We start from the raw sequence: 26,882 nt of genomic DNA on the forward strand, positions 1-26,882 counted from the left end.
ATTAAGAGGGAGGTTGGAGCACAGAGTTTAAGCGATATCTCTAACATCACTTAGTTGCTGAGTGGTGGAATTCAAATCTAGGTAACCTGGCCTCTATATTGATCGTACGAATGACTATCCTTTTACCCCAAAATAAGATCACCACGGAGCTAATGATAAAATGGGATTTATAAACTTTTTCCATGTGCCTCGTTTTTCATCCAAAAGGAATCTTTTCACAGCAGCCAGCCCCACCCACTAGACAATAACATTTGTTTGTTTTTTGTTTTTCTGGTAAGGATAAGAACCTGCCTCCCACGTAGAGACACAGACTCTGTGTTCTGGTGGCTTGCTAATCAGCGGGGAGCGCTGGCTATGCTTCCTGGGGCAGGTGGCCGAGACCCATGGTGGCGTTTGCCTTCCAAACCATAGAGATTACTGTTAAGATATGCACGTCGCAGCCCATGACAGCCACCTGAGCTGTGGCCCAAGTCCATTGCTTTCTTCTTCTCTCTCAACCTATAGTGAGTGGATAGAGGTGAAGTAAGGAATTTCTGGTCCCAGTAAACTATTCTGAGAGTAAACAGAGCTGGGTTAAAGAATGGGAGTCTTGCTAGTTAACGATTAACACAGCGACTCCATTCTAAACCTGTCAGGGGTTTGACAGCTCACTGGAGTCTGACTTTGGCTTGGCAAAGTTTAATATACAAGGAAGCAATGTGCTCATTGACTTTCCCATACCCCAGCTTCAGTTATGCTGTGAGCTAATCAATCCCCTTCATCTTTGTAAATAACATGTCTTTCCTAGTTATTGAGAACTGGCTGCAATTTAGTCAAACGCAAAAATATTTACCAAAGACTTATTATGCACTTGGCCCCATGAATATGGAGATTAACTCGCTCAAACCTCCCTTCAGTTAATGAGTAGTTACAAGTGCCCCAGTGTTCTGGCAAGGTCAGGGTGCCGAGGGAGTCTTGACAAATAGGATAATTGTGACATTTGACCTCAGGTAACTCAGAATCTAGTCAAGAAAGATGATCAAGTCCTGTAGAGATTTTTCAGAATGGCATGTTTAGTGGAAGCTACCACACTACAAGACTGCATGCTCAATTGGAAGTTAGTCCCAGTCCCCTCTCGGGACACAGGAGGATGAAGCAGGGTGACGTGTAGATGCTGGGAGAAGAGCAAAGGATGGATTTGAAACAGCTGTACTAGGAAGGGAGGGACCTCTGTCTGTAGTATGCAGGTAGATCTTGGAGGTATGGGGTGACAGGACAGGAGCAGAACAGGGACCATGCAGTTCAGGGAGAAGTATGCTCTCTATGCATAAGACAGAGGGGTCAGGGGAGGGGAGTAAGCAGGGGGCGGGCATGATTGCCATTCTTCGCATGACTGCAAGGGAAGGTCAGAGGGGGAGGTTGAGAAGCCACTGTAGATGTGAGGTGACAGAAGAAGGTAGAAACCAAAGGGACCTCAGGATGGACAGATGAAAGAGAACAGAGGAGAAACACTGACCCACTCTGATAAAGGACTAAAGGTAGGATTTGAAGGGAAAGGAGACATAGATGGATCCTTAGTTTTGAGCTATTGTAGTAAGAAAAGATTAGTTCAGCCCAGCCTGGGGTGTGCTGGATGTACTGAAATGTGTGGTGAGGGGAGAGTGGATATCACTCTGTCTGGGGTCTGTGGCATCCATGAAGTTCAAAGTATCTTTGAGTCCTCCAAGAGTACTCTGGTGTAGGCATCAGTTCAAGCCACCTAAAGGTCAGAGATACTTTGTCAGGCTCTGACATGTCACTGAACCCTCCTCTGGAGGCCAGGAAAGTAGTTGTGTGACAGAAGCTGACAAATTCCAGTGGCCCCTCCAGGTGTATTGATTGGGTCAGGGGAAAGACTCAGCATGTGGAAGTTGTTGAAGAAGGCCTTTGGGAGAAGGCTCTTCCGTAGAGGTCAGGTAGGTACTTTTGAAAGGAAAGAAGGGGGGCTGGGGATTTAGCTCAGTGGTAGAGCGCTTACCTAGGAAGCGCAAGGCCCTGGGTTCGGTCCCCAGCTCCGAAAAAAAGAACCAAAAAAAAAAAAAGAAAGAAAGAAAGGAAAGAAGGAACCTGGGGTGCAGTTCAGTCGGCAGAGCGCTTGCCTAGCATGCACATAGTCTCATACCTGAGTACCGCATAAACATGGCACTGTGACCTCAACCATTCAAAGATACAGGCAGAGGTAACAGAAGCTCAAGGTCAGCCTGGGCTACATGGCATCCCAGGTTAAAAACAAATAAAAGGAAAGGAAGCTCAGGGACCCTGAAAGGTGTTCACGACAGTCAGCAGTATGGTCATACATTGCTGATCTGCTTCAGTGCAGAGTCTGTAGTAGAGGCCGGTCAGTGAGGGCTGGAGGGTAGAGTTGCAGAGCGAGTTAAATGGAGACAAGAGATGGTATGAATCAGAGTGACAGCAGGAGAGTGGTGTGGGTCAGGAGGGTTGGCCTCATTGCCAGGGCTGGACAGACGGTGTGGAAGGATCAGACAGAGAACACAACAGCAGGCACAGGTGAGCTGTAGTGTGACCTCGAGACTGCTGGGTGCACCAGAGGGGCCCTCAGTGGGGACAGACCCACCTCAAGAAGGGAAAAGCACATATTAGAATGTGAAATCCAAAGAGCTGGGCTTTCCTGATGTCACCTCCTTTGTCCCCTGTGTGGTGTCTCATCCTATTCACCTGTGGTTTTGACTGTGTTTGGGGGAAAATGGAAGGTCCTTCATCTGACAGTGCCTCAGTGACCAGGCACTAATACTGGGTGGGTAACACTGGTGGGCAGAAGCCAGCAGAGCAAGTGGGTAGTGCATGGACACAGTGTCCACACCTGACCTGATTGCCGTCTTCTCCTCTTTTCCAGTCAACTTTGACCACTTCCAGATCCTTCGGGCGATTGGTAAAGGGAGTTTCGGAAAGGTAAGAACAATGTACTTTTAACAACAATAACAGATATGAAAGTCTTGATGCTTGGGTTTGAGCATGTGTGTCCTGTGGGTCTGCTTTTGTGCTGGGTGCTGGATGTTTTTGGTTGACAGAATATTTCAATTTGGTAAATCTGAGGCATGAAAGGAAACCTTAATGGTTTCCTTGGACCTTCTGGTCTTTTACTCTGAAAATGAAACAGAGTCTGGGCTTAGGCAACTTAGGGTGGCAGTTGCTTCAAAGTTGCTAGTGTCATGTCTTTGAGAATGTAAATGATCAGAGTGGATTTCTCCTCTCCAAACATAACACGAATTGGCACTTTCCAGCTCTTGGACATTTGATTTCTCTTAGAAAATTCACATTGATAAATCTTGACTATGTGGGGCTAAAGGGTATAAAATTAGGAAAGGATAAAGGTTTTTAGGGGAAAAAGGTTCCCCACACAAGCCCTAATCTGTTCTCAGAGAAACTCCCTTGGCAGTAATTATTCTAAGGACCTGTGAAAAGCCAGATACTCTGTTATTCTCATGTGCCGTGATTTACCTTTTTATAGAAAAAAAATGACTTAAAACTCAAAAAGTTATAACCAGTGCCTAGCAACTGTACATTACTTTTCTTACAGCCAAGACAGGTTGCCTGGTCTAAAAACCCTTGACAAAAATTATATTGGCTCGTGGTTTCCTGAGGCTTAGACCATTGTCATGTGGTGGCAGGGGCAGACGGTGAGGGCTTTTCTCACTGATGGTCAAGCACTGCCCCGAAACACTTCTCTTTAAATAACTAGTTGTGAGAGTTGGTTTATAGCTTCCAGATTTTACCAGAAAATCTTCCATCTGCTCGGAGCTAGTTAGTGTTTGTTAACTTGACACAAACGAATTGCCTGAGAAGAGGGAACCTCGATGGAGAAATTGCCTTCATCTGATTGGCCCATGAGCATTGTCTTGATTGATGCAACAGGTCCCAGCACTCTGTGAGGGTGGCCCTGGGTTGTACAGGAGAGCAAGCCAGTAAGCAGCATTCCTTCATGGTTTCTGCTTCAGTTCCTGCCTCTTGGTTCCTGCTCTAGTTTCTTCCCTGACTTCTCTAGATGATGGAATAAGCCTTTTCCTTCCTAAGTTGGTCAGTGTTTTAGAACAGGAAAAGAAAGCTAGGGCAGGTAATTTTACCTATTTTCCATACCTTGTGCTTTTAGGGTCCTTGCATTATGGAGTGGCTAAACTTTCCATTACGGACTGAGTAGTCATAAGAAGCCCTGTTTTATTCTGGAGGATTTTCTTTGCTCCCGTGGTATGTGTGTGTGTGTGTGTGTGTGTGTAGGTACATGTGTGTCTACATGTATGTTGTGATCAGGAGTTTTCATCAATCACTTGACCTTATTCACTGGGGCAGGGTCTCTCAATTGAATCCAGAACTCATAGATATAAGGCTAATGTGACCGCTAGTTTGCTTTGGGGATCCCATGCCTACACCTTCTGTGTGCTAAAAATACTGATAGGTTGACATGCCCACCCATCTTTTTTTGTGTGTTCTGAGGATCCGGAATGCATCCCTCATGCAAGTTCTCTGTGATGATGTAACTGCCAAACCCTTTCTCTTCCCTGGCTTTCTTCCTGAGCCGGGAGAATAAGTTGCTCTTTCACTGTGAAGAAAAGTTCTCTCTAAGTTTTCCTGAGGCTTCTTCCACTCGATCCAGAATTCCCCTTTTTGTCACGGCACAGTGCTGTGACAGGCCTATGTCACATGGGCTGTGAGTGAGTTCATCAAAGACCAGACTGATGGAAAAGAAGGATTTGACGCAAGTCACTAGGAAGGCAGAAACAGCCAGTTCTCAGAGAAGGGATGGCGCCCTGGAGGCTAAGAAGCTTTCTTTTGGTAGATTGTTAAAAGGAAAGTAGGTAGTCAGATCTCATCAGAGGGGCATCCATGAGGAATGATTATCTGTGTGAACATTCGACTTTAGGTGGTCAGTTTTCTTATGGAGCTGGATTTTTTTTTTCTAGTTGCATATCACTGCCCCAAAGTCAGATCACTTTGCCGACTGTACCCATGGATGTAATAGTCCTATGTGGAGGAGGCAGGAACCTTGCCTTGACCCCAATCTGATCTGAGGCCAAACATCCTTGTTCTGAGGCTACAAATGCTTAGCACAGTCACCAGGCCAGAGTTCACGGTTCAAAGCTCCATGGTAGTGTTTGTCATTTCTGCTTGTTGAATTGTCACATGCTTTTCTCGTGCCCATTGATATAGCTACTGTGTCTCTCATTATTTTGAGAGTTACATTGTTTGGCTTTCAATTTTTTTTTTAAAGATTTATTTATTATATGTAAGTACACTGTAGCTGTCTTCATACACACCAGAAGAGGGCATCAGATCTCATTACAGATGGTTGTGAGCCACCATGTGGTTGCTGGGATTTGAACTCAGGACCTCTGGAAGAGCAGTCATTGCTCTTAACCACTGAGCCATCTCTCCAGCCCTGGCTTTCAAATTTTAAGGTAACCTTGTTTACATCAGGCAAATCCCAATCGGATATGTTGGTTCAGTCTTTTCATATATCATTGAATTTCATTTGTTCATTAGAGATGACCATGTCTTGGTCTGGGATGAATGAAAGACCAAAAGTTAACTGACCACTAGCATTCAATGCTCTGCTTCCCAACTGTGGATGCAGTGTGACCATTTGCCTCATGCTCCTCCCACCACACCTTCCCTACCACAATCATCTGTGTATACACAGACTCTGAACCAGAATAAAGGCTTCAGTGAGCTTTTGTAGGTATCTTGTCATGTCGAGAGAAAAGAAGTCACACAAGGTTGCCATCTGTGTCTTCGCTGATTTGGAGATGTTGTTCATCCATTTGAGATGGTTGTGTCCAAATTCCAACGTGACTATGGGGTTGTCACTTCTTCCCATAGGTCTGCCAGTGTGTGGACCTTGCTACTGGAGGTCTGAAGCACACACCTCTCTCACTGTTACTTTCTCAGGATGAATGGATCCCATTATTATGAAATGCCTTTTACATCTGCCAGTACTCTCATTTTAGTTTATATTTTCTCTGGGATCAACACAACCATTGTCATGTAAGTAAGCACTGTTTATGGGGGCATATATTGTATTTATTTTCATTATGCCCTTTACATTAAAAATAAATACGGTGAAGAGAGCATACAGTTAGGTTTTGTTTTAAAAAGATCTACTCTGCAAACTCTGCCTTTTTTAGTTGGATTGTTCATTTCATTTGTGGTGGATGTAATTCTTGGTACTTGTCTTAAGGTTTCATTGCTGTGAACAGACACCAGGACCCAGGCAACTCTTACAAAGAAAAACATTTAATTGGGGCTGGCTTATAGTTCAGAAGCTTAGTCTATTAGCCTTTTGGTGGGGAGCATGGCATCATGCAGGTAGACATAGTGCTGGAGGAGCCTAGAGTTCTACATCTTGATCTACAGACAGCAGAAGACTGTGGGCCATACTTCGCAGAGCTTGAGTACAGGAGACCTCAAAGAGAGCCACAAACAGTGATGCACTTTCTCTAACAAGGCCACCCCTCCTAATAGTGCCATTACCTAGGGGCCAAGCATTGACACACATGAGTCTATGGGAGCCATACCTATTTAAACCACCACAGTACTGTCTGGCCCACGTCTAGTGTATTTTTATTATTTTATTTATTACCCCATTTTTGTTCTGTACATCCCATTTTGTAGGTTTCAGACTAAGTATTCAGAACTTCCTTTTTTATTTCCCTAGCAAGGTAATAGCTACACTTTCCTATGCCATATTTTTAAACGGTCGCTTTAGGGACTCGACTATTTACTTCGCCTCATAATGTCTCCCTAAGATACAGGGACACAGGGATTGCACCGATCAGTCTCCACCCTCTCAGCCCTTCTACTGTAGTCGCCAAATCTTTGTGGTGTTTTAACACTGAAATCTCTAAAGATGATATTAGAAGGCTTTTAAAAGCCTAAAATATACTCTAGGCTTGTCTCTCGCCTTTCATAAAGTTTAGTTTTAAATATTTTATTAACTTTTGGGAGGTTGTGATAAATTCTATCTAGGTGGAACCTTTGCTTTAGAGGTAACTTCTTCTGTGGTTTATAGCTCCCCTCTTCTCATTTCTTTGGACCACATTGGCTTTTATATCAGGCGGCGATATTACAACAGCTGCTTTCATTAGCTCATGCTTTCTTCTTATCTCTTAGTTTTTCATTTCCCCTCTCCCTTTTTAGGACCAATTTTATATATTTTTAACTCTTTCCAGTTTTTTTTTCTAGTTGCATTATGATTGTACTTCCCACTATTTTTAAACGGCCACTCTAGGGATTAGAATACAAGTCCTTCACATTCCCCCATGGTCTACTGAGTGTTAAATGCTGGGGCTTGTATCTTTTATAGTACTTATTTCTGTATAGAGCGTGGCTACACCTGCTTCTCTTCTCATCAAGTGTCTCCAGGTGTGAATGACGTGCTAGAGAAGCTTGCACTGATTCAAAAACTTTTATAAGCCTGTGCTTCCCCCTCCCCATTGTTGTTTTACCCTTGGGGCAAAGTCTCGGGTAATGGAAGTTATCTTCAGACTCGCTCTGTAGTTTGATGACTGGGAAGCCCTGCTCCCTGACTCCCCAATGCTGGGATGCCAGGTCCCAGCTTTTAAAACACATTTTCAGTAGAGAATTAACTTGGTGAGTGCAGGAGATTCCGTCTCTTGTTGGGGATGGTATTCTTGTCCTGTGTATTTCTCAGCTAGCCTTCTTGCTGTCTACCTACTTAATGTTCTCCTTGGGGATCTGCAGGGCTGGGGCATATCTTGTGTATTACCAGAGGTTCTTCATCCCTGGATTTCTCAGAACAGCTATGACCCAGAAACCTAGGAGGCCTGTCCTTGACCCCAGTGATGGTAGCTGAACTTAACAGCAAGAACACAGGCCAGCATGTAAGAACCTTGCACATTTCAACACAAATGTGCCAATTCTACGGCTCAAAGAACCTTGCAGAACCTCTTCCAATCTGTGTCACAGTTGGGGTTTCATAGATTTTGTTTGTTCCCTCCTGTCACTGATGGTTTGGGTCCTGAACCTGCTGCATCTCTTTGTGACATCCTGTTTGACATGTTAGTGTGTGGCTTTGTGATCTTTCAAATTGGCTTTATCTTGTCACCGTCCCTTGACAGTGCTGTCTGCCTTTCCTGCTCCACCCTGTCCTGCTATCTGGCACGCGATCTGCTCTTGGCATCCGCTATCTAGAGTATTGATGTCTTAGAAATTTATAGTCATAGTTGATCTTTCAGAAGTCCCAAGTTTCCTGTCGTCTATTTGTTAAGCCACCACACAATATTGTCACAAAGACCCTTACATTCTTGGGATGTGGGCATTAATGTCAGGTGCTTGGGGTGTGGCTGGCTTGCAGTCAGGGACCAGAAGGTAGCTCTATTTTGATTGAACTACCAAATAATGGCCGTCTTTGTATCTGATTAACTCTCAAGGTGCTCTTAGCTAGAGTGGAGCCAGGAGAGACCTCTTTTAATAGGGAGTGAATGCTGGGAGCTTTGCTCTCTGCCTTGGGCAGGCTGCCTGTCAGCATTTATTAAGAGTTCCTTGTGAAGGATGACAGTAGTCTGGCTATCAGCAGGTACACACGGGACCTGCAGCAATCACGTTTCCCGTGCATTCCGGGAGCAGTCTCACTTCCCGTGTGCCACCAAAGTAAACAGCTTCCAATGACTGAATTGAAAAAGAAATAGCTTTAAAAAAATAACTCTTTTGGGTCTGTGTTCTGGGGTAGTTGAAGTACAGCAGATTGCGTTCTGGACACTTGGTGAAAGAAAATAATTTGGAGTTTGGGCAATTCTGGTGCATATCAGTTCTGGGCACCTGACATTCAACTTGGATGCATGTTTCTAACAGAGACTGGGAATGGAAAGTCACTGAGGGTCCTGGATTCCCATTGCTGTTCAGCCCACTCCTTATGGTAACAATATCCCTTTCTTCAGAGGACACATCAACTACTCACTGGAGTCCATGGTGTCACTTGTCACTATCATTGTCATATCCTGAAGATAGACATGAAATGTGAAAAGGTTTGACTTGGCAATGGGTTGAAGGCTCAAGGGGTTGCCATGACTCAAGCAACACCATCCATTTCAGTGGGTGGAACTGTCCTTTATGTATCAGAGAACAGGCTGACTCTGGGGGTGGCCATTTTTCCCACAATGACTGATGTTGAAGGCTTGTCTCAGAGGAGGAAAGGGCGAGGCTCTAAGCAAAGAAAGAGGCAAACACAAGCCGTGGCTTAGGGGCTGTGAGTCAGGTGGGCAAAATAGCACCACACTGGCATACTGCAGACCCTGCGGGCACTCTTTGACTTTTCATGGCAGAGCAGCAGAAGGGAATTCAGGAGGAGGTAGTCCCTTTGTGTGGACTTGAGCAGGAACAGGACAGAGTTCTTTTCTGGAAAGGGTGAAAAGGTCCTGCAGGAAAACCAACTCAGGGGTTTGCCTGGTGGTGATGGGGCCTTCCGTATGAGGACTGCAGGATTGGGGTCAAAGAAATGAAAATTCTTCTGCTGGCCAGAGGCAGCCTGCGCATAAAAATCACAGAATGTAGCCTGGAGTTGCATGATAATAGCCCTTCATGTTCCTCACAGGAAGTAAAGTTGAGCTGGCTTTGCTCCAATGATAACCTAGACTTAGTACCACCTTGCCATGCACAGAGACAAGTACTCCCCCCACACAAGCCCAGGTCAGCTGTTTTGTTCCAAGCTGCCAGGCCCGCACAGCTGCGTATAAATGTGGTATGGGAAAGTACTTGTTTAGGAGCAGAAAACTTAGCTTAGTATCCAGACAGTTACAGGCCCATCCAGGAGTTCTGTGGAGAGGATACTGCAGGTGCAAAGGCCCTGTGGTAAGTGCTGAGGTACCTATGGGTCACCATGTCTGCCTGATGAAAAGCATCATTTCTGCCAGGCAGGACTCGGAGTCCGTGCTTGCTCTGTTTAGGAAACTATGTCAGTTAATTAAGTTGTGAAGCAACATTTTGTGTATGAGTTTTGGCTTGCAGTTTTGGCCCAACCACAAGCCTCTGGGCAAGTTGCCAGACTCCCCCGGCTGCTGTTCTTATATCAGAATCCTTTTTTTAGAAAGCTTAAAGGAGAGGCTTGTATGAGCTGCCCTTACTCTCCCAGACGCAGTGAGGAAGGATGAGATCCATTTGTTTGCAATGAAATATTTATTCCTTTCATATTAATTAGTGCATTTGGTTGGAGGCATTCTTGGAGGACATTGTGGTTCCAGGAAATGACTTAATAAATCGCTAATTGCCACAGGAGATGCATGCTTTTTTACAATGCCTCCAAGCTCTGGCTGGGGCCAAGGACACTTCCCTGTCAAAGATGCTTGCTTCTCTAACCAGAAGGCATCCAAATCTTCAGTTTCTTCTACACTGAGCAATCCCTGGGCTCTGCTTCCAACATAGCTCATCCTGGACTTCTCATCTTTGTCAGAGACAGGGGGTGGTAAGGATGCAGACATCAAAGGTAAACCCTCATTGATCCGCTCCCTCCAATCAGGCCCAATTTGTCAATTCGGCATTCATCTAGGAGCTGACACATAGGTTAACCAGCTGATGAAGTTGGACCGTCATGGTTGACTCATGCTCCATCGCGTCATCATCTGGAGCCAAGTTTGACGAATGAGTCTTTGGGGACATTTTACATTCAAGACATGGAGGCTCTGAAGGTCATGACTGAAATCCAGGTGTGACCAGGACTGCTTCCTCCCTCCTTGGTTTGCAGACAGGCTCTTCAAATAGTCATGTCTCAGTATGTGCCTATGTTCTCAACCTCTCCAAATGAGGGCCCCAGGGAAGACTGGGTGAGGGCCACCCTGTGACTTTATTTTCCCCAATGTCCATATCACAGGCTTCTTTTTAAAGAGTCACATTCTACAGCGTGGCTTTAGGACTTCAGCATATGAATTTGGGAGATTATAATTTAGCCCATTACATCAAGTCTTGAAACATGTCACCCAAGGCAATCTATAACCCATCTCTGTCACCTTTGACACAAAATCTCCATGATGTTAGTTGAAGAGTATCTTATATAAACACCAACAAAAGTCCAGTGATTCAGGCTGTGGGGTACCAGGCCACGACAGGCAGTGTTGGTGTTTGAGCCAGCCCATGGCGGCCATCTTAAGAATCCTTCTCCACAGAGTTCAATTCTAACACTGCTGTCCTTGAATACACTGACTAGGGACCAATGTTTTACAATTGTCTCAGTTATGTTCCCATGGATGTGATAAATACAATGACCAAAAACAGCCTGGGAAAGAAAAATTAATTTCTTCTTACAGATTAGAGTCTATTATGGAGAGAAGGCAGGGCAGGAATTCAAGGCAGGCACCTGGAGGCAGGAAGTGAGGCAGGGACATGATGGAACCTGACACACTTCCTGACTTGCTCCTCATGACTTGCTCAGTCTGCTTTCTTATAACACCTAAGACCATCTGCCTAGGGATGACACCACCTACAGTGGGTCCTATCACATCAATCATTAATTAAGAAGACACCCCACAGGCTTGCCTATAGACCACTACCCTAGTGATATTTTCTCAATAGAGGCTCTACTTCCTATCTAACTGTAGCTTATATTAAAATGGCATAAAACTGTCCATCACAACGGTAAAGTCCAAAGCTTTAGGGGGTAATGGAAAAATAGCAGGTGCCAGCAGAAATGGCCTCCATAACCTCACAGGCACGTTGTAGAATAGGATTCAAAGAGTGCGTTCACAGGTCTGGATGATTGCCAGCACACTGGTTGGGGTTCTCCAGAGATAAAGAATTAATAAGGTGTGGCACACATAGAAACGGGTTAATCAAGGAGATGGCTCACAGGATTAAGGAAGTCAATAAATGGAAACTCACCAGGAAACAGACACAGCGATAGGGACTGGTAAATGCTAGAGCCCACACATGGTGAGATGGGACACTGAGGTGCTCTGCCTTTCCCTTAGGGTGGCTGGAGGTGGGTTTCATAGGGGAGACATCAATGGTTCGGGCCCAGACTTGAGGGCCCAGGTAGGAAGGGACAGCTTAGGCTCACAATGGGAGATGCATCCTCAATTCCCAGCTTATGTTGATGTCTGCTGTAACATGACCAGTCCTCCCAGGAGCCTGTGATGGCTAAGTTGCCAAAAGGGTAGCGAGAACCCTGGCTAGAAAAAGGGTAATGAAGATGTAGCTAAACAAGAAGTTTCTAGAAGGTTCTTATATATCTACCTGACTCTGGATGCACATCAGTGTTTATTAAAATTACAACCCCCCCAAAAAAACCCAACTAACTAACCAAACCAACAACCCCCCCCAAAAAAAAATTCATATGCCCTCTGGGATTTCTGGGATGCTCATGGGTCCAGGCTGTCAGTGCTGGGTACATGAAGTAGATCGTGATGCCCAAGGGATGCTGGTGCTGTATGGATTCCTTATGGGCATCATCCTTTTGGTGGCTGCCTTGCTGGAGTTGTACCATCTTGGCATACACTTTCCTTAGCAAATACTGTGTTCTATACCAGTTAGTGTTTGTTTATCGTCCCAACACATCACAGTGACTGATTATAACCCCAAAGCCTAATTGATTTCTACTAATGAGAAGTTAATTGGGGCCTTCCCTTGTGGGCAACTTAGGGTGGCTTTGGTCAGATCACTTGTTCTTGCCTCATTAACTATGATTTCCTGTGGACAAGGCTTGGGGCAGCCTTACTGAGGAGGATCAGTGCCTTTTAAGGCCGATTTTAAGAATTTTATGACAGGAACTTCCAGGACCAAGGCAGAGTGTCTATAAGCCACAATGCTGATCTTCACATCTGGTCACCTGCTCTACATGGAAGTCACATGCAGCCATGTGCTGTAGATTCCTCTATGGCATGGCTGACTTGAGGTTTAGAGTTCATAGGGGCTGGTTTACAGGCATTGATTGGTCCATCACCTGGTAATGCCTCTGTGCAGCTGTTAATGGAGCTGTTAAAGCCTTGGCAGTGTCCTGGAAGCCCTAACCAAGTAGATGGGGGCACTCCTTCTTAGTAGGCCGATGAAGTCAACAGGTAACTACTCATCACGTTGGTAAGAGGAAGAAATAAAGTAGTCCAGTGATACACCCAAGTCCATTTTCAGGGTTCTGGCATGAGGTAGATATTACTAAGTAGCCATGGTCATGTGGTCCTGCCCTCCACTGATTCGTCATTCTCTTGGCTCTAGTATCTTCTGGCCTGGAATGTCAGAACCACGTGAGATCATTTTATGGGAGACAAGTCCTTTTCCTGTCTGGTACCAGGCTTCAGCTTTTTTCTTCTCCCAGTATGAGATTGTTGGTGAAATTCCAATTCCATGGGAACCATTGTTTTAACAGCCAATAGGAGGCTCACACCTGTCTCTTTAGAGCATCTTCCTTCCTGACACAGTGAATAGGCTTACTTTGCTCTCATTTTAATATTCTAGTAGTCTATATTCCATATTCTAAAATTTCATTGTAGGGGGTCTTTCCCCATCCTTTGCGTTTGTTTCATGGTATGGTAAGAAGGATTGGCTTGTTTTCCTGATTTTACCTCAGCACATTCATTAGTATGTAGAAAAACTGAATATTTTTGTATGTTGCTTTTATATCTTGCAACTCTGCTGAAGTGTTGATCAAAGTCAACAGTTTTCTGGTTGTGTTCTTAGGATGTTTTAAGTGCAGGGTAAGACTGTCTGTAACTAAAGATCATTTGGGGGTGGGGTGGGGAATATAGGCCAGTAAGTAAAGTGCTTTCCTAGAACCTGAGTTTTACAAAAGTGTTGGGCATGGTGGTACGGACTTGTAATTCTCGCAATAGAGAGACAAGACAGGTGGATCTCTGGGGTTCTCTGACTAGGCAGGCTAGCCTACATGGGGCCTGGCCAAAGGTAGACTGTGTCTGAAAAGGAAAAGAAGCTGAGGAATGTAACTTTAACTTTTTCAAAACCTGTTTTTAATGATGGCTTTTAAACACTTTAATCTCCCTTTTAGCTCACCACCCACCAGAGGTAGTGGGAAAGAAAGGATAAGGGGGAAGCAGATCTGTTTGGAAAGGTTCTCTGAAGCAACTCTTGCCTGTGTTATCTAGTAATTGGTAGTTCGGTCACAGGTCAACAGGCAGAGGCAACTTGATCCAGTCACAAACACTTCACAGATACACCAGCAGTCCAGTTTGGTGGAGACAGGTTAGTAACGATGGTGAGAGAACCTAGCAGAGACAACTAGGTCTCAGCCTCAGCATGAGTCAGCAGGAAGGGTCAAGAGAAACGCCAGAATTTCTCAACCATGCCTCTCTTAGGAAAGTGAAGATCATCAAAAATTCTAGGCCAACAAGCATTGCACAGTTAGCTCTAGAAGCAAGTCCATCTCAGCTTCCGTCACTGTCTGTTGAGTCCTTTTTATACTCCTTCCAAACATCGCACGTCCTCCATGGGTCTTGCCTTAGCACATGGGTCTGTCTCAGCTGACATCACTCTGCCAATCACCTGAGTTGGAGGAAGGGGCGAGAAACTGAAGCACACCACCAGAATTATTTTTTGGTGCGTTTCTATGGAGTCCCAACAAATGCTGCTCAACCACATAATGTCATGTAGGGTGAACCAATACATGCATCCTCTTGGCAAAGAATCTTTTATCGCATGTCCTTTCACTTGCTTTGGCAGAATATGCTTTAGCCAAACATTCCTTCACAAGTCTGCCTTAGCCTTTCACTTGTGTCTGCTTCAGCCAAGCCTCCCTTCATGCGCTTGCCCCACCAGAACACCATCCAACCATCTTTCCAAAGAGCCCTTAAGTTTCCACTCCAGGAACAACAACCTAAGGTTGTCCTGGAGCCTCTACACACATGTAAGTACACACCCCTACCCCAGCCCACCCCACCACCCCTACCCACACCCAACCCCCACCAAAGAAATCATAGAAAAGCTTTTAGTATATCTTTTAGCTGTTTATATTACATTCTTTCTCTTGCTTTATTATTATATAAGAATTCTGGCACTACGTTGAATGAGATTAAAGACAGTGAACACCCATGTCTGGTTCTTGATTTTAGGACTAATGTTTGTGGTATTTTCCCATTTAGTATAAATGATGGCTGTAGGGTTTTCATAGATAGCCTTGATTATGTTGAGTTGTGCTTTTTCTATTCATGATTTCTCCAGGGACTTTTAAAAGTTCTTTCTGCATCTACCAAGATAATCTCATGGTTTTTATCCTTGATTATATTTACATGTTACATTATACTTACTGATTTTTATGCATGTTGAAACGTCCTTGAATTCCTATGAGGAAACCAAGTGCACTCATATTTCGCAACCAAGTGCGAAATATTTTTTCAAACAGGTTCCTGAAACTGGTTTTTGAGAATTTCATTGATAATTTTTTACATTTCTAAACACTGGAGAAATTAATCATAGTTCCTTTTTGTTGTGTCTGAAACTGTTAGCTGCTATATTCAAATCATAGTGATGCTGGTTTCATAGAATGAGTTAGGAAGTGTTTCTTCTCTTTTCTATTTTATGGGAAATTTTGAAGAGCATTAATGTTTTTTTATAAAGGTATGGTAGAATTCAACATTAAAGCTATTGAGTCCTGGGCTTTTTTTAATTAGGGGACAATTACTGCTTCTGTTTTATTGCTACACATAAATGCAAGTGCACTATGCGTGTCTTGTGCTACAGAGGTCAGGACAATGGCTTCAGATCCGCTAGAACTGGAAGTTGTGGATGTTATGAGCAACTACATGGGTGCTGAAACCAAACTCAAGTTTTCTGCAAGAGCAACAAATGCTCTTAACTGCCACGCCATCTCTGCAGCCCCACTACTTCTGGGTCTAGATGATCTACCTATTGAAAATGGGGTGTGGAAGCCACCCATTAAAATTTTGTCCAGACTTTATTATCCTCTTTTTTACAGGCTTCTACTTGGTTGGTATGTAGTTTTCTGTCTGTTTACTCTCAGTTTGTATTTTGCCAATGAGGCATGCTTCTTTTAGATAGCAAACTGTGTGTATTGATCCCGTGAGGTAGTCTTCATCTTTTAAATACATAATTGAGGCCATTTATATTTATAGCTTTAATCGAGAAACATTTGCTGATCCCTTTCATTTTTGTTGTTTTTTTTTTTTTCTGTTGAATTACTGTTTGTTTTTTTCTTATTCATCTCAGGAGACTCCTGCATGACAGAGCTGGGCAGGTTTGTTTCTTTCTTAGTTATGTGTTTGGTTATTTGTCTCATTGGTTTTTTTTTTTTTTTTGTTTTGTTTTGTTTTGTTTTGTTTTGTTTTTGTTTTCCTATGCATTTTACTTGTGACCATCTTCTTTCTCTCTGTGTAGAATTCTTTCAGATATTTTCCACAGCCTGAGATCAGTGTTTATGGATGATTACATTGTGATTCTCATGTAAGCTTTTCTTCATCAATTTTGAAGGATAGCTTTGCTGGATGTACCATTGTTGGTTGGTAGCCATTTACTCTCAGAACCTGGATGAAGTCAGTCTGTGTTTTTCTGGGTTTGAGCATTCGGCTAAGTGGTCTGAGATCATTTTGATGAGTTTGCTGTTGTAATTGGTATTTTTGTCTTGTGGCTGTAAATATTGTGTCTTTATTCTGTAATAATATAGAAATATTCTTTTCTGGTCATGAATGTTAGAGATTTTAAATATATCTTGTATTGTGGTTTATGCCTTTCCTTTGGTTTGTAATATCACTGAATAGGTTTTCTGTGACTTTAGTTTAAAATTCACCTCCTTCCACCATGTAATTCCTAAATATTTTGTTCATGTTTCGGAATTCCTAAATGTTGTGGTCACACTTATTTTTTTTTTGTTGTTGTTGCTGGTCGAATGTTATAGTTTCTAAACTTCCCCTTTTTTCTTTTCTTTTTCTTTTCTTTTCTTTTTTTTTTTTACAATTCTGATATTCTTTCTTCTTCTCGAACTAGTCTGTAGTCTGTAATGATTTCCACTATTTCGTTTTGTCAGCTTATTGATTTTTTTCATTTATGACATTTCTAATTTTTGCTGTTGTTCATATGGCTCAGAATCTTAATTTCCTTGCCTAATTTCCTATCCACCAATCCCGTCTTGTTATTCAGATCCTGAACTGCCTCTCTTCCCGCATTAGTTTGTTGGTTTTCACCCTCTTTGAACTTAACTCATGATTTTAAAAGTTCATTTTCAAATCCTTTGGTATTTTAGTCACTTTATTATCTTTAGTTTGCGCTCTTGAGATGTGATAACTTTTAAGATCAGTCATATTGCTTTCGATTTTTCATATATAAGTCATGTATTTCTGTTTTGAAATTGATAAATTCAAACTGGATGGCTCTGAGGGAGACAGTCCACCTCCCACCTTACTTTTTCTTTTTTTTTTAGTTGCCTTTTTTTTTTACAGTCCAGTCATTACCACTCCCCCCATCCTGTTGTCCCCTCCCACAGTTCCTCATCCCATTTCTCCCCCACCCCCCACTGTCTCCAAGAGGATGTCCCCACCTCTCACTTCCCCACTCACTGGAGTCTCGAGTCTCTCAGGGTTAGGCACATCTTCTCCCACTGAGGCCAGACCAGGCAATCCTCTGCTGTATATGTGTTGGGGGCCTCATATCAGCTGGTGGATGCTGCCTCACTGGTGGCTTAAGTCTGAGGATCTCAGGGATCCAGGTTAGTTGAGACTGCTGGTCTTCCTCCCACCTCATTTCTGTTGAGTGGTTTGTTGTACTATAGCACTCGTGAGACAGAATCCACTCCTCTTCTCTCCCCCATGGAACTACACAGGTTTACAGAAGTGACTGCTAAATTAGTCAGCAGACGAAAGGCTCTTTCTGAAACCATACATCTGGCAACTTGTTTTAGATTTGTTGAGATGCAGAATTGTGCTGTCTCCAATCTACCATCTTACAGTCTCCTGTTTGGTTCCCAGTCCTCTTCTGGGAATGCAAATGAGAAGCAACAGAAACAAGAGGCTCTGATTGGTGACATTATCCACCCACTGCTGTCTGCCTTCAGACGTGATCTCAGGACTTCAGGAGTCTGAATTCCCACAGGCCCCTGAAGGCCTTTGTGTACTGCACAATTGCTTCCTCATACTTTTGTGTCTCAAATTTACTGTACACAGAAGAATTTCAGACCTTTAACTTCATGTTATTGATTTCACTGCCTGGAAAGATAATATTCGGGAAGTTTAACAGCATGCCCTATGTAATCCATTGAGATTCAGATGCCATGGATTGTCTTTGGACGCTCCACTGCCTTGATATCATGTAGATTCTCTCCCAGGGTGCCGGGTGAACTTCAAATGACTCAGTTCAGATAGAGGAGGAGAAGTGTGTCCAGGCTTTCCCCCACCATCCTGTGTCTGCCTTGAACAGATACAGAGTGTATGGCAGCAGAAAGATGTCTAATTTCTAACAGAGGAGCATCTGGAAATGTCAGGAGAAAACCAGAGCTCTTTAGCCCACTTCCCTGGCCCACTGTCTTATCACTAGCATCTTTTACCATATCATTATCCCCAGGAGGCAGTGTCCCTGGTCATTAACAGATGGAGAGATGGGGTTTGAGTTTTGAGTCTGAAGAAATAACTGAAATCCGCTTGTGCTTCACTTCCTGTATCTGCACAGGTAGGGTGGAAATTGCAGCCATGGTAGGTTAAATAAGCAACTCCTAATTTATGTTTTCCTGATCTTTATAGAACCTTATTTGGAAATACATTAGCAACCCCATTCCTGGGGCAACATTTCAAGACACCTACTTGGTATCTGAAAACTCAGATAGTATTAAACCTTATTCATACATACATGCAAACCTGCTTGTAAATAGTTTACTATGTGAAGCCAATGCAGTGTGAAATTAGCAGCAATGATAAAACAGAACAATTCTAGGAACATTCTGTAGTAGAAGTTATGTGAATGAGGTCTTTCTCTTCTAAAGCGCATTAGTGTGTTGCACTTGCCTTGCTCTTGTGATGATATGAGAGTGTGCAGACATGATTGATGTTGTGTGAGGGAATTGGCATTGATGCATGCTGGTCCTTAGGGGTCAGATGAACACAAGCAGTGTTATATGGCACCAATCTATCTCATCACTGAGAGGACTTCTGATTCTCCCTCTACATAAGCCCTCCTCTACCTTTCTCCTCTACCTTTCTCTCTCACTCTTACCGTATTTAACCCCTCCTGTTCCTTCATTTCCATTCTCCCTGTCACACCACCTGCATTCTATCCCCCTTTTCTTCTTTTTTTTTCTTTTTTCTTTTCAGAGCTGGGGACAGAACCCAGGGCCTTGTGCTCGCTAGGCAAATGCTCTACCACTGAGCTAAATCCCCAACCCCCTATACCCCTTTTCTTGAACCCCTACCCACAACCCCTTATAGGTTTCCTGGGTTCTGTGGTACTCCAATTTAAACTCATATATTTAAATATTTAAAGCTAACTTCCACATATGAGAATAGGTGACACTTGTCTTTTGGGGTGTGGTTTCCTTCATCAGAATGATTGTTGTCAGTTCGATCCCTTTGCCTCTAAGTTTTATCATCTTATTTTTCTTCATGACTGAATAACGCGCACGTGTGCACGTGCACGCACACGCGCACACCTCCCCCCCCCCACACAATCACATTATTGATTTGCTAGTTGATGAACATCTGGGTTGTTTATTGTTCCTGGTTTTTGTGAATAAAGCATCTATGAACATGGATAAGCAAGTATCTGTATAGTAAGATATAAAATCCTTTGGGAATGTTTCCAGAAGTGGTATAGTAGCTGGATCATGTGGTAAATCCATTTCTAGCTTTTTTAGGAACCTGCACGATCATTTCCACAGTGGATGTCCTGGCTTTTACTCTCATCATTAATGGATGTGTTCCTGTTTCCCACATCCACACCAACATTTGGCTTTTGTTTTTGTTTGTTTGTTTTAATCTTATCTATTCTGAGTCATGTAAGACAAAATCTAGTAGTAGATTCAATTTGCGTTTCCCTGATGGTTAACGGTGCTGACAATTTTAAAAACCATTTCTCAGCCATTTGCATTTCATCTTTTGAGAATACTTTTGGTTCCATGCTCTAATTTTTAATTGGGTTATTTGTTTTCTTGCTATTCAATTCTTTTGAGATCTTTGTATATTCTAGGTACCAACCCTCTGTCAGATGTATAGCTGGTGAAGTCTTTTCCCCATTCTACTGTAGGCTGCTACGGCTGCTACTTCACCCGAAAGATGGTGTCCTTTGTGAATAGAGGCTGTTTAGTTTCATGAGGCCCAGTTATCGATTATTGTTCTAGATGCCTGTGTGGCCAGGTCCCTTTCAGAAATTTTTTTTTCTGTACTTAGCAGCTGAACCATTTCCATATTTGATCTTCTATCAGGTTCAGTGTATTAGATCATATGTAGAGGTGTTTGATCCTTTGGAAGTTGAGTATTTTGCAAGGTGAGACCATTACTATGCTATTTCATTACCACAGTTCTATGATGTCATTTGAAACCAGAGACAGAGGTACCTCCAGCAATGTTTTTACTGCTTGGGGTTGTTTTGACCTCCTTAGGTATTTTGTCTTTCCATATGAGTTTTGAGATTGTTTTTGCAGATTCTGAGAATTGCATTGTAATTTTGATGGAGGTTGAATTGCATCTATAAATTGCTTTTGATAGGATGATCATTTTTATGTCACCAGCCCTGGCATGAGTGTGAGAGGTCTTTCCATCTTCTAAGGACTTTTTTAATATCTTAAATACAATTCTTTCACATCCTTGGTTAGGTTTTTTCCAGGATCTTCTTTGAGACTATTTTGAATAGCATTGTTTCCCTTATTATTTTTCCAGTACATTTATTCTTTTTATATAGGAAAGTTACCAATTTTATGTATTAATTTTGTATCCTGCTACATATGTTGCTGAACATATTCAACAGTTATAGTTTTCTGGTACAAACTTTAAGGTATTTTTATAATAGTCATATCATCTGCAAATAAAGATACTTTATTTCCTCTTTTCCTATTTGCATCTGCTTTATATCTTCTTGAACTTGTCTTACGGCTCTAGCTAAGACTTCAAGCACTACATTGGTCAAAAGTGGAGGGAGTCTTGTTCTTTACTGTAGTGAAAGTGCTTTGAGTTTTCCCCAGCTTAACATAATGTTGGCCAGGAGCTTGTTGTAAATTGCCCTCATTTTGTTGACATACATCCCCTATATCCCTAATTTCTCCAGGTCTTTTTTCATGAAGGCTGTTGAGTTTTGCACACAGTGAAATGATAATATGGCTCATGTCCTTGAGACTATTGCATGGATTAAAATCATTGATTTACATGCTCTGAGCCATTCTTGAGTCTCTGGGATGACATCAGCTTCATCATACTGAGTAATCTTTTAAATGTCTCTTAAATATGGTTTGCAAGTATTTCATTGAGAATGTTGGTGTCTATATTTATCAGGGAGATTGACTTATAATTCACTTTGGGTCTTTATATAGTTTAGTATCAGGGCAATACTGACTTCGTAGAGGGAATTTGAAAGTATTTTCAGGTTTGAGGGCTTGGTAGAAGGATTTTAAGAGCCAGAGGCAGTGGCCATCTTCAGGGAAACAGTATTTCCAAAGCCAGATAGCGCTGCTGCACTCGTGAACTCACAGCACCTGTGACCGCATCCAGAAGATCAGCACAAGACCGAGCCAATCAAATCCCCAGCATGGGTGGGGGAGATGTTCACAACGCAACCGCCTCCCATCTCTGGGAAGTAATGGCTGTTGGGAAGAGTCAGTTTTCTTCAAGAATGTGTTTCCTGAATGCTATCATGCTCCAGTAAACTGTCGTACACCCATATACAGTAAGTGGAGTCAGAGAGCTTAAAAAAGAGCACAGGAACGTGAAGCAGAATAGTGGTGGTGAGATAAAGAAGTTAGAGAGAAGGAAATGGGATGGATTTGAAGAAATACATTATATGCATGCAGGAAAATCTCGACTAATATAAAAGGAAGAAGGACTTGTGAGTGCTATTGGTAGTGTAGCACATACAGTGGGAATACTCTGGACAGGGTGGAGTGGGAAAGTGTGGGATAGTAGAATACTGAAATACTGGGCAGTTTAGAATTTATGAGTGAAGTATCTATGAAGGCTTAATATTTTCAGTCTAGTGTCGATTGTGGGTAACTCAAACCGAGTGTAGCTGTTGGTTTTCTTCTTGAAGAAGCTAAATGCCCCTCAAGAAGCAGCTTATCAAGGCATGGCTCACTCTGGCTTAGAGTTTAAGATAATAGAGTGCATCATGAACGGCAAGGCCTGGAGGCAAATGGCTCTATGCTGGCAGGAGTATAGAGCTGGGACTCCTCACATTTTAGAGGAACAAGAAGCAGAAAGGGAATGGGAAGTATAACTGGGCTATAAAAGCCCAAGGTCCTGTCTCAATAAACCATTTCCTTCCATAAAAAGCTCTACCAGGTAAATGTTCTACAGTCTTCTATAACAACACCACCTATTGGGGACCGAGTGTTCAAACACATAAACCAGTGGGGGGCATCCACATTCAAAACACCCTATCCTTGGCCCCCACACTGTCATGGTTATCTCATACTGCAAAATACATTCATTCCAACTTTAAAAGTCCCCATAGTCCTTGTCTATCCCCACACTGTTCAAAGTCCAAAGTTTCTTCTGAAACTCAATACAATCTAAGTATATTTCTATAAAATAAAGAAATAAAACCAAACCCCACACTTAAAATATACAAGGCACAGAACAAACATTCCTATTCCAAAAAGAGAAGAACTGGAGGGTAGCAAGGAAATATTGAACCAAAGCAAGATGGAAAGCATTCATGGCAAACGCTAAGTCGTACAGATCAGCACGAAGCACCTGAGGCTGGTGCGCTGGCATCCCGTGGGCTCCAGCAGGCTTGGGTTTCCCAGCCTTTTCAGTTGTGGCTCAGAGAACTTTTTTCTTAGGTTTGCTCCACTCTATCCCTCCAAGTTTCCTCAAGTGTCCTAGGAATGAGGCCACTGGGACAGCATGCTCACACAAATATCAATGGTGTAATCCTAGGACAGAATCAAAGCATGCATGCCCAGTGTGTCTCTTGAATGCATTTTCTAGGGGATGGGGTTGAGATTTTTACTGTCAGTGTATGATGTGCCTTGGGGTTGTAGCTTCTGGAATCTGAGGGGACCCACAGCATATGTGCCTGCATTCCAGGGTCATGGTCATTAGCATGTATGCTTGAAAACTGCAATCACTAGTGCCTTTATTGGGCCCTGAGCTTCTAGAGGGCAGGCTGCACCTTCCATATTCTGAATCTATGGCTGCATTTTCAGTGTTGAGACCACAGCCATTATTCGCTGTGCACATTTAAGTGCTAAATCTGGTCCAATGGCTCCTTAGTAGATTCAGAGAGGCTTAGTCAAGATGCTTTGCTAACAAGCGGTTGGAATGAATGAAGCTCAGGCATAGTGTCAGCGAGGGGTTGACACTCCTTTTCTTCCTCCACTTCCTCCTCCTCCTCCTCCTCGTCCTCGTCCTCGTCCTCCTCCTCCTCCTCCTCCTCCTCGTCCTCCTCCTCCTCCTCCTCCTCCTCCTCCTCCTCCTCCTCCTCCTCCTCTTCACTCTCCCCTTGTCCTGAGCGTCATGTCCTCTGGCTGTCTTGCAGGTATGCATCGTGCAGAAGCGAGACACAAAGAAGATGTATGCCATGAAGTACATGAACAAGCAGAAGTGCGTGGAGAGGGATGAGGTGCGCAACGTGTTCCGGGAGCTGCAGATCATGCAGGGATTAGAACACCCCTTCCTGGTGAACCTGTGGTGAGTAGGAGATGACATGGCCCCCAAGAATGGTGCCCTGGCACTGCCAAAAAGGGAAAGGATCCAGGCATCTGGGTTCATAACCTCCCAAGTATTCTGTAGGGTAGGTCCACTAATGAGCTGTCAAGGATTCATTTTTACCCTATTCTCCAAATGAATCAGAATTGAAAACAAGTTTGTTTCTGTATATTTGAGGCCATATGCAGCAGGTTTCATGGAATGCCAAGTGGTGTCTTGAATCCAGTATTTTAGAAAGTCCCACACTTTGTCTTAATGGCAAGAAAGACTTGGAGCTCGTGTTTCACTCTATATAGCATGTTTTCCCTGAATGGAGATGCTCAGTTCCATCATTTGTATCTGACACCCAGTTTACTATAATCCATGTTTCTGGGATTTTCTTTCCATCCCCATCCTTGAACATTATTTCCACTTTAAATTTGCAGCCTAACAATGCCAACCTGCTGATGGTTCGCTGCCTCTGAACCTCCTTTTGCTAAGTTAGGCAATCCAAAGTCTTCCACTGTTCCCAAGACTTTACTTGTGCATTTCAAGTGCCCTCATAAATTTCTTCCTATTACTCTATTATCCCCATCTTACAGATGGGGTCACTGAGTCATGTTATGGGGTAGCAGACAGAAGAGACTTGAAGACAGGCTATCTGTCTTCATGGCTTCTACCTAACTCCTTGGCAAGCAGTTCCTGGCTTTGCCAGTTGCCTTACCAATCTTCTTCTTGGCATATTACTTCCTTTTGGTTATCCTGTGTGGCCTTCTTGCCCTCCTAGGAGTCTGAGTAGAATGGAGGTGCTTGCTGGGTTCATAAGGACGCTGTGCCTTGTATTAACTGTATGCCAGCTCCAGAGTTCATTTCATGGAGGGTGAATTACTGCAGCCTTGAGAAGGCTTTCTCTCATCGCTCTTCCCCACTGACAGGCTCTGTGATTGGCACCAGTGGAAGCCTAGCATTGATTAGTTTCCATGACAGCTTTGCCTCAGTGCAATGAATGATCTGTGTTTCTGAGCTGTGATAACCCAAGCTGAGCTGTCAAGTGCAATATTTTCACCTGTGTGGAGTGAAGCCGTGGTGCTCTCCTGGGATGAAGACAACCCCAGTGAAGGAGAAAGAGGAAGAAAAATTGTGAGATAGAGAGTGGGGGTAAAACAGTGCCTGGGGGAGCCCTGCTAGTAGGGACAAAATGAAAAGGGGGATAAGGTTGCCTTACGTTCTTCCTCCAAGCCTGAGCTCTGTGGATCTAATCCCTTACAAATGCCATCAAGGAGGCAGTTGTGTACCAAGGGGTCCCAAGCCAGACCCCAACTTTGATGAAGACATGGAGGATTAAGAGATGAATTATATGATAACCTGACAGGGTTGTATACCTCCAGGAAGAAGAGCGTGAGAGTCACAAGAGAGGGGAAGGGAGGAGATAAGAGAGGGGGGAGGAGATGAAAGAGTGGGAACTAGAATACATGATGGGGAGGGGAGAAAGGGACAGGGAACATGAATACATGATGCTGATATTGTCTACGAGTCAGGAGGGAAGTCACCATCCTCACCAGAACTGACCATGCTGGCTGCCTGACTCTGGAATTCCCAGCTAGAGCTGAGAGCATTCTGCCTATAGCACTGGTGGGGTTGCTTGACTGGGGAAGGCACAGGTTTGAAAGCAAGGCCTCTTGCCTCCTTTCTGCACCTGTTTTCTCATCTGTAAAGTCAAAGGGATAGGAGGTGATGTCATGGTGTTGTTCACAAACCAAATGAAGTGATCAGAAACAAGCAACCTGTTTAGTATTTGACAGAGGTACCTCTTCCATGACTGGTATCCATGGTTACCAGGGTTCCTCCCTCTAATCTGTCTCTGGCTGGGCATCCCTCCATTGGGTCACTTCCCATCTTCATCCACGGCCCCATGTCTTTCCCGCTCCCCCAGCACTGGACATGAGACTTCAAAAGATGTACCTCGATTCTTGGGTACCAGGCTGTTGTTGGCTTGATTAAAGGTAAGTCAGTAGGCAATTTATTTGCATTTTCATAATGTGCTTGAAGTTTATTTCCATCAACCTCACTGGCCGTATTTATTTACTATACTTACTGTTAAGATGCATTGCAGAATTGGGTAAGGGAGACACTAGCCACAATCTAGACAAAAACAGCCATGAGAGTGAGTACCTTATAGCCTAGAAAAGGGACAGGTCCTGAACTTAGTGTTAATATGTATCATAACAATGTTTCTGGAACCTTCTATGAGTAGACATAAGACAGGTCAAGACACAGGTGTCCATATGCCACCCTAAGATTTTTTTATTAAAACAAGATTATGAGACTTATTTAAAGACAGAGCTGTTCTGGGTGAAGCATGGAGATTTGGGTGCTGAAGAGAGAACTGGAAGCCCCCAAGAACCTGTTACAAAGGTTCCGTTCCTTATAGAACACTGCCACCATTTTCTCAGAAGTAATCCCAGACAGCTCCCAAATTGGCATGTGCAGACACACCATAATCAGCTACCACCTATAGTGGCTTTAGCCTAATGCTGCTTGTATTCTGATGTTAATTTGGGTCCCCAAAATTGTTTGCATGAGAGAACCAGCACATCCACCTGTAAGACATGGAGGGACCCTGCCCCCAGTTGCTTCTGATTGGTAAATAAAGATGCCAGCAGCCAATGGCTGGGCAGGGAAGACAGAGGCAGGACTTTTAGGACCTAGAAAGGAAGGAGGAAGGAGGAAGGAGGAAGGAAGAAGGAGGAAGGAGGAAGGAGGAAGAAAATTATCAGCCATGCCAGGGGAGGGAGAAGGAGAGGTGAAAAGCCATGCCCAAGAAGAGTAGAGGTCAGGGAGGCATAGCCAGCAGGTGAAGGAGCCAGGACAGTGTGGCCCAGTTGGGCAACCATCTGGGTCCAGGACAGCCAAGGTAGAATACAGAATTTAGTAAGTAATAACTCAGGATTTATGGGCAGGTGGTGGATTAACCATGTGGAGGTTAGGAAGTGGTCTGGCTGTTGCACTGTTTAAGGCACATCAAAATATAAAAACTGTGTGTATGTGTTTCATTCAGGAATGTAACCCATTGGGATGGGTAGTGAATCTGCTGCCAGAATTTAATTAATTAATTAATTCAACAACTGC

At 43.5% G+C, this 26,882-nt stretch overlaps 1 protein-coding gene across 3 annotated transcripts in view; it reads left to right on the forward strand.

Moving 5' to 3' along the window:
- The window catches only part of Stk32b (serine/threonine kinase 32B), a 262,047-nt gene that overhangs the window by 63,690 nt on the left and 171,475 nt on the right, over positions 1–26,882 (forward strand). For 2 of the 3 annotated variants that reach the window (XM_039091947.2, NM_001107224.3), the window contains exons 2-3: positions 2,873–2,928; positions 23,605–23,756. In XM_039091947.2, the coding sequence (XP_038947875.1) occupies positions 2,873–2,928; positions 23,605–23,756 (208 nt within the window). Of the gene's footprint in view, positions 1–2,872; positions 2,929–14,966; positions 21,793–23,604; positions 23,757–26,882 lie in introns of those variants that run through there. The other variant, XM_017599197.3, reaches the window with a different exon arrangement.

This window comes from Rattus norvegicus, chromosome 14 (assembly GCF_036323735.1).
Source record: "Rattus norvegicus strain BN/NHsdMcwi chromosome 14, GRCr8, whole genome shotgun sequence".
NCBI lineage: Eukaryota > Metazoa > Chordata > Mammalia > Rodentia > Muridae > Rattus > Rattus norvegicus.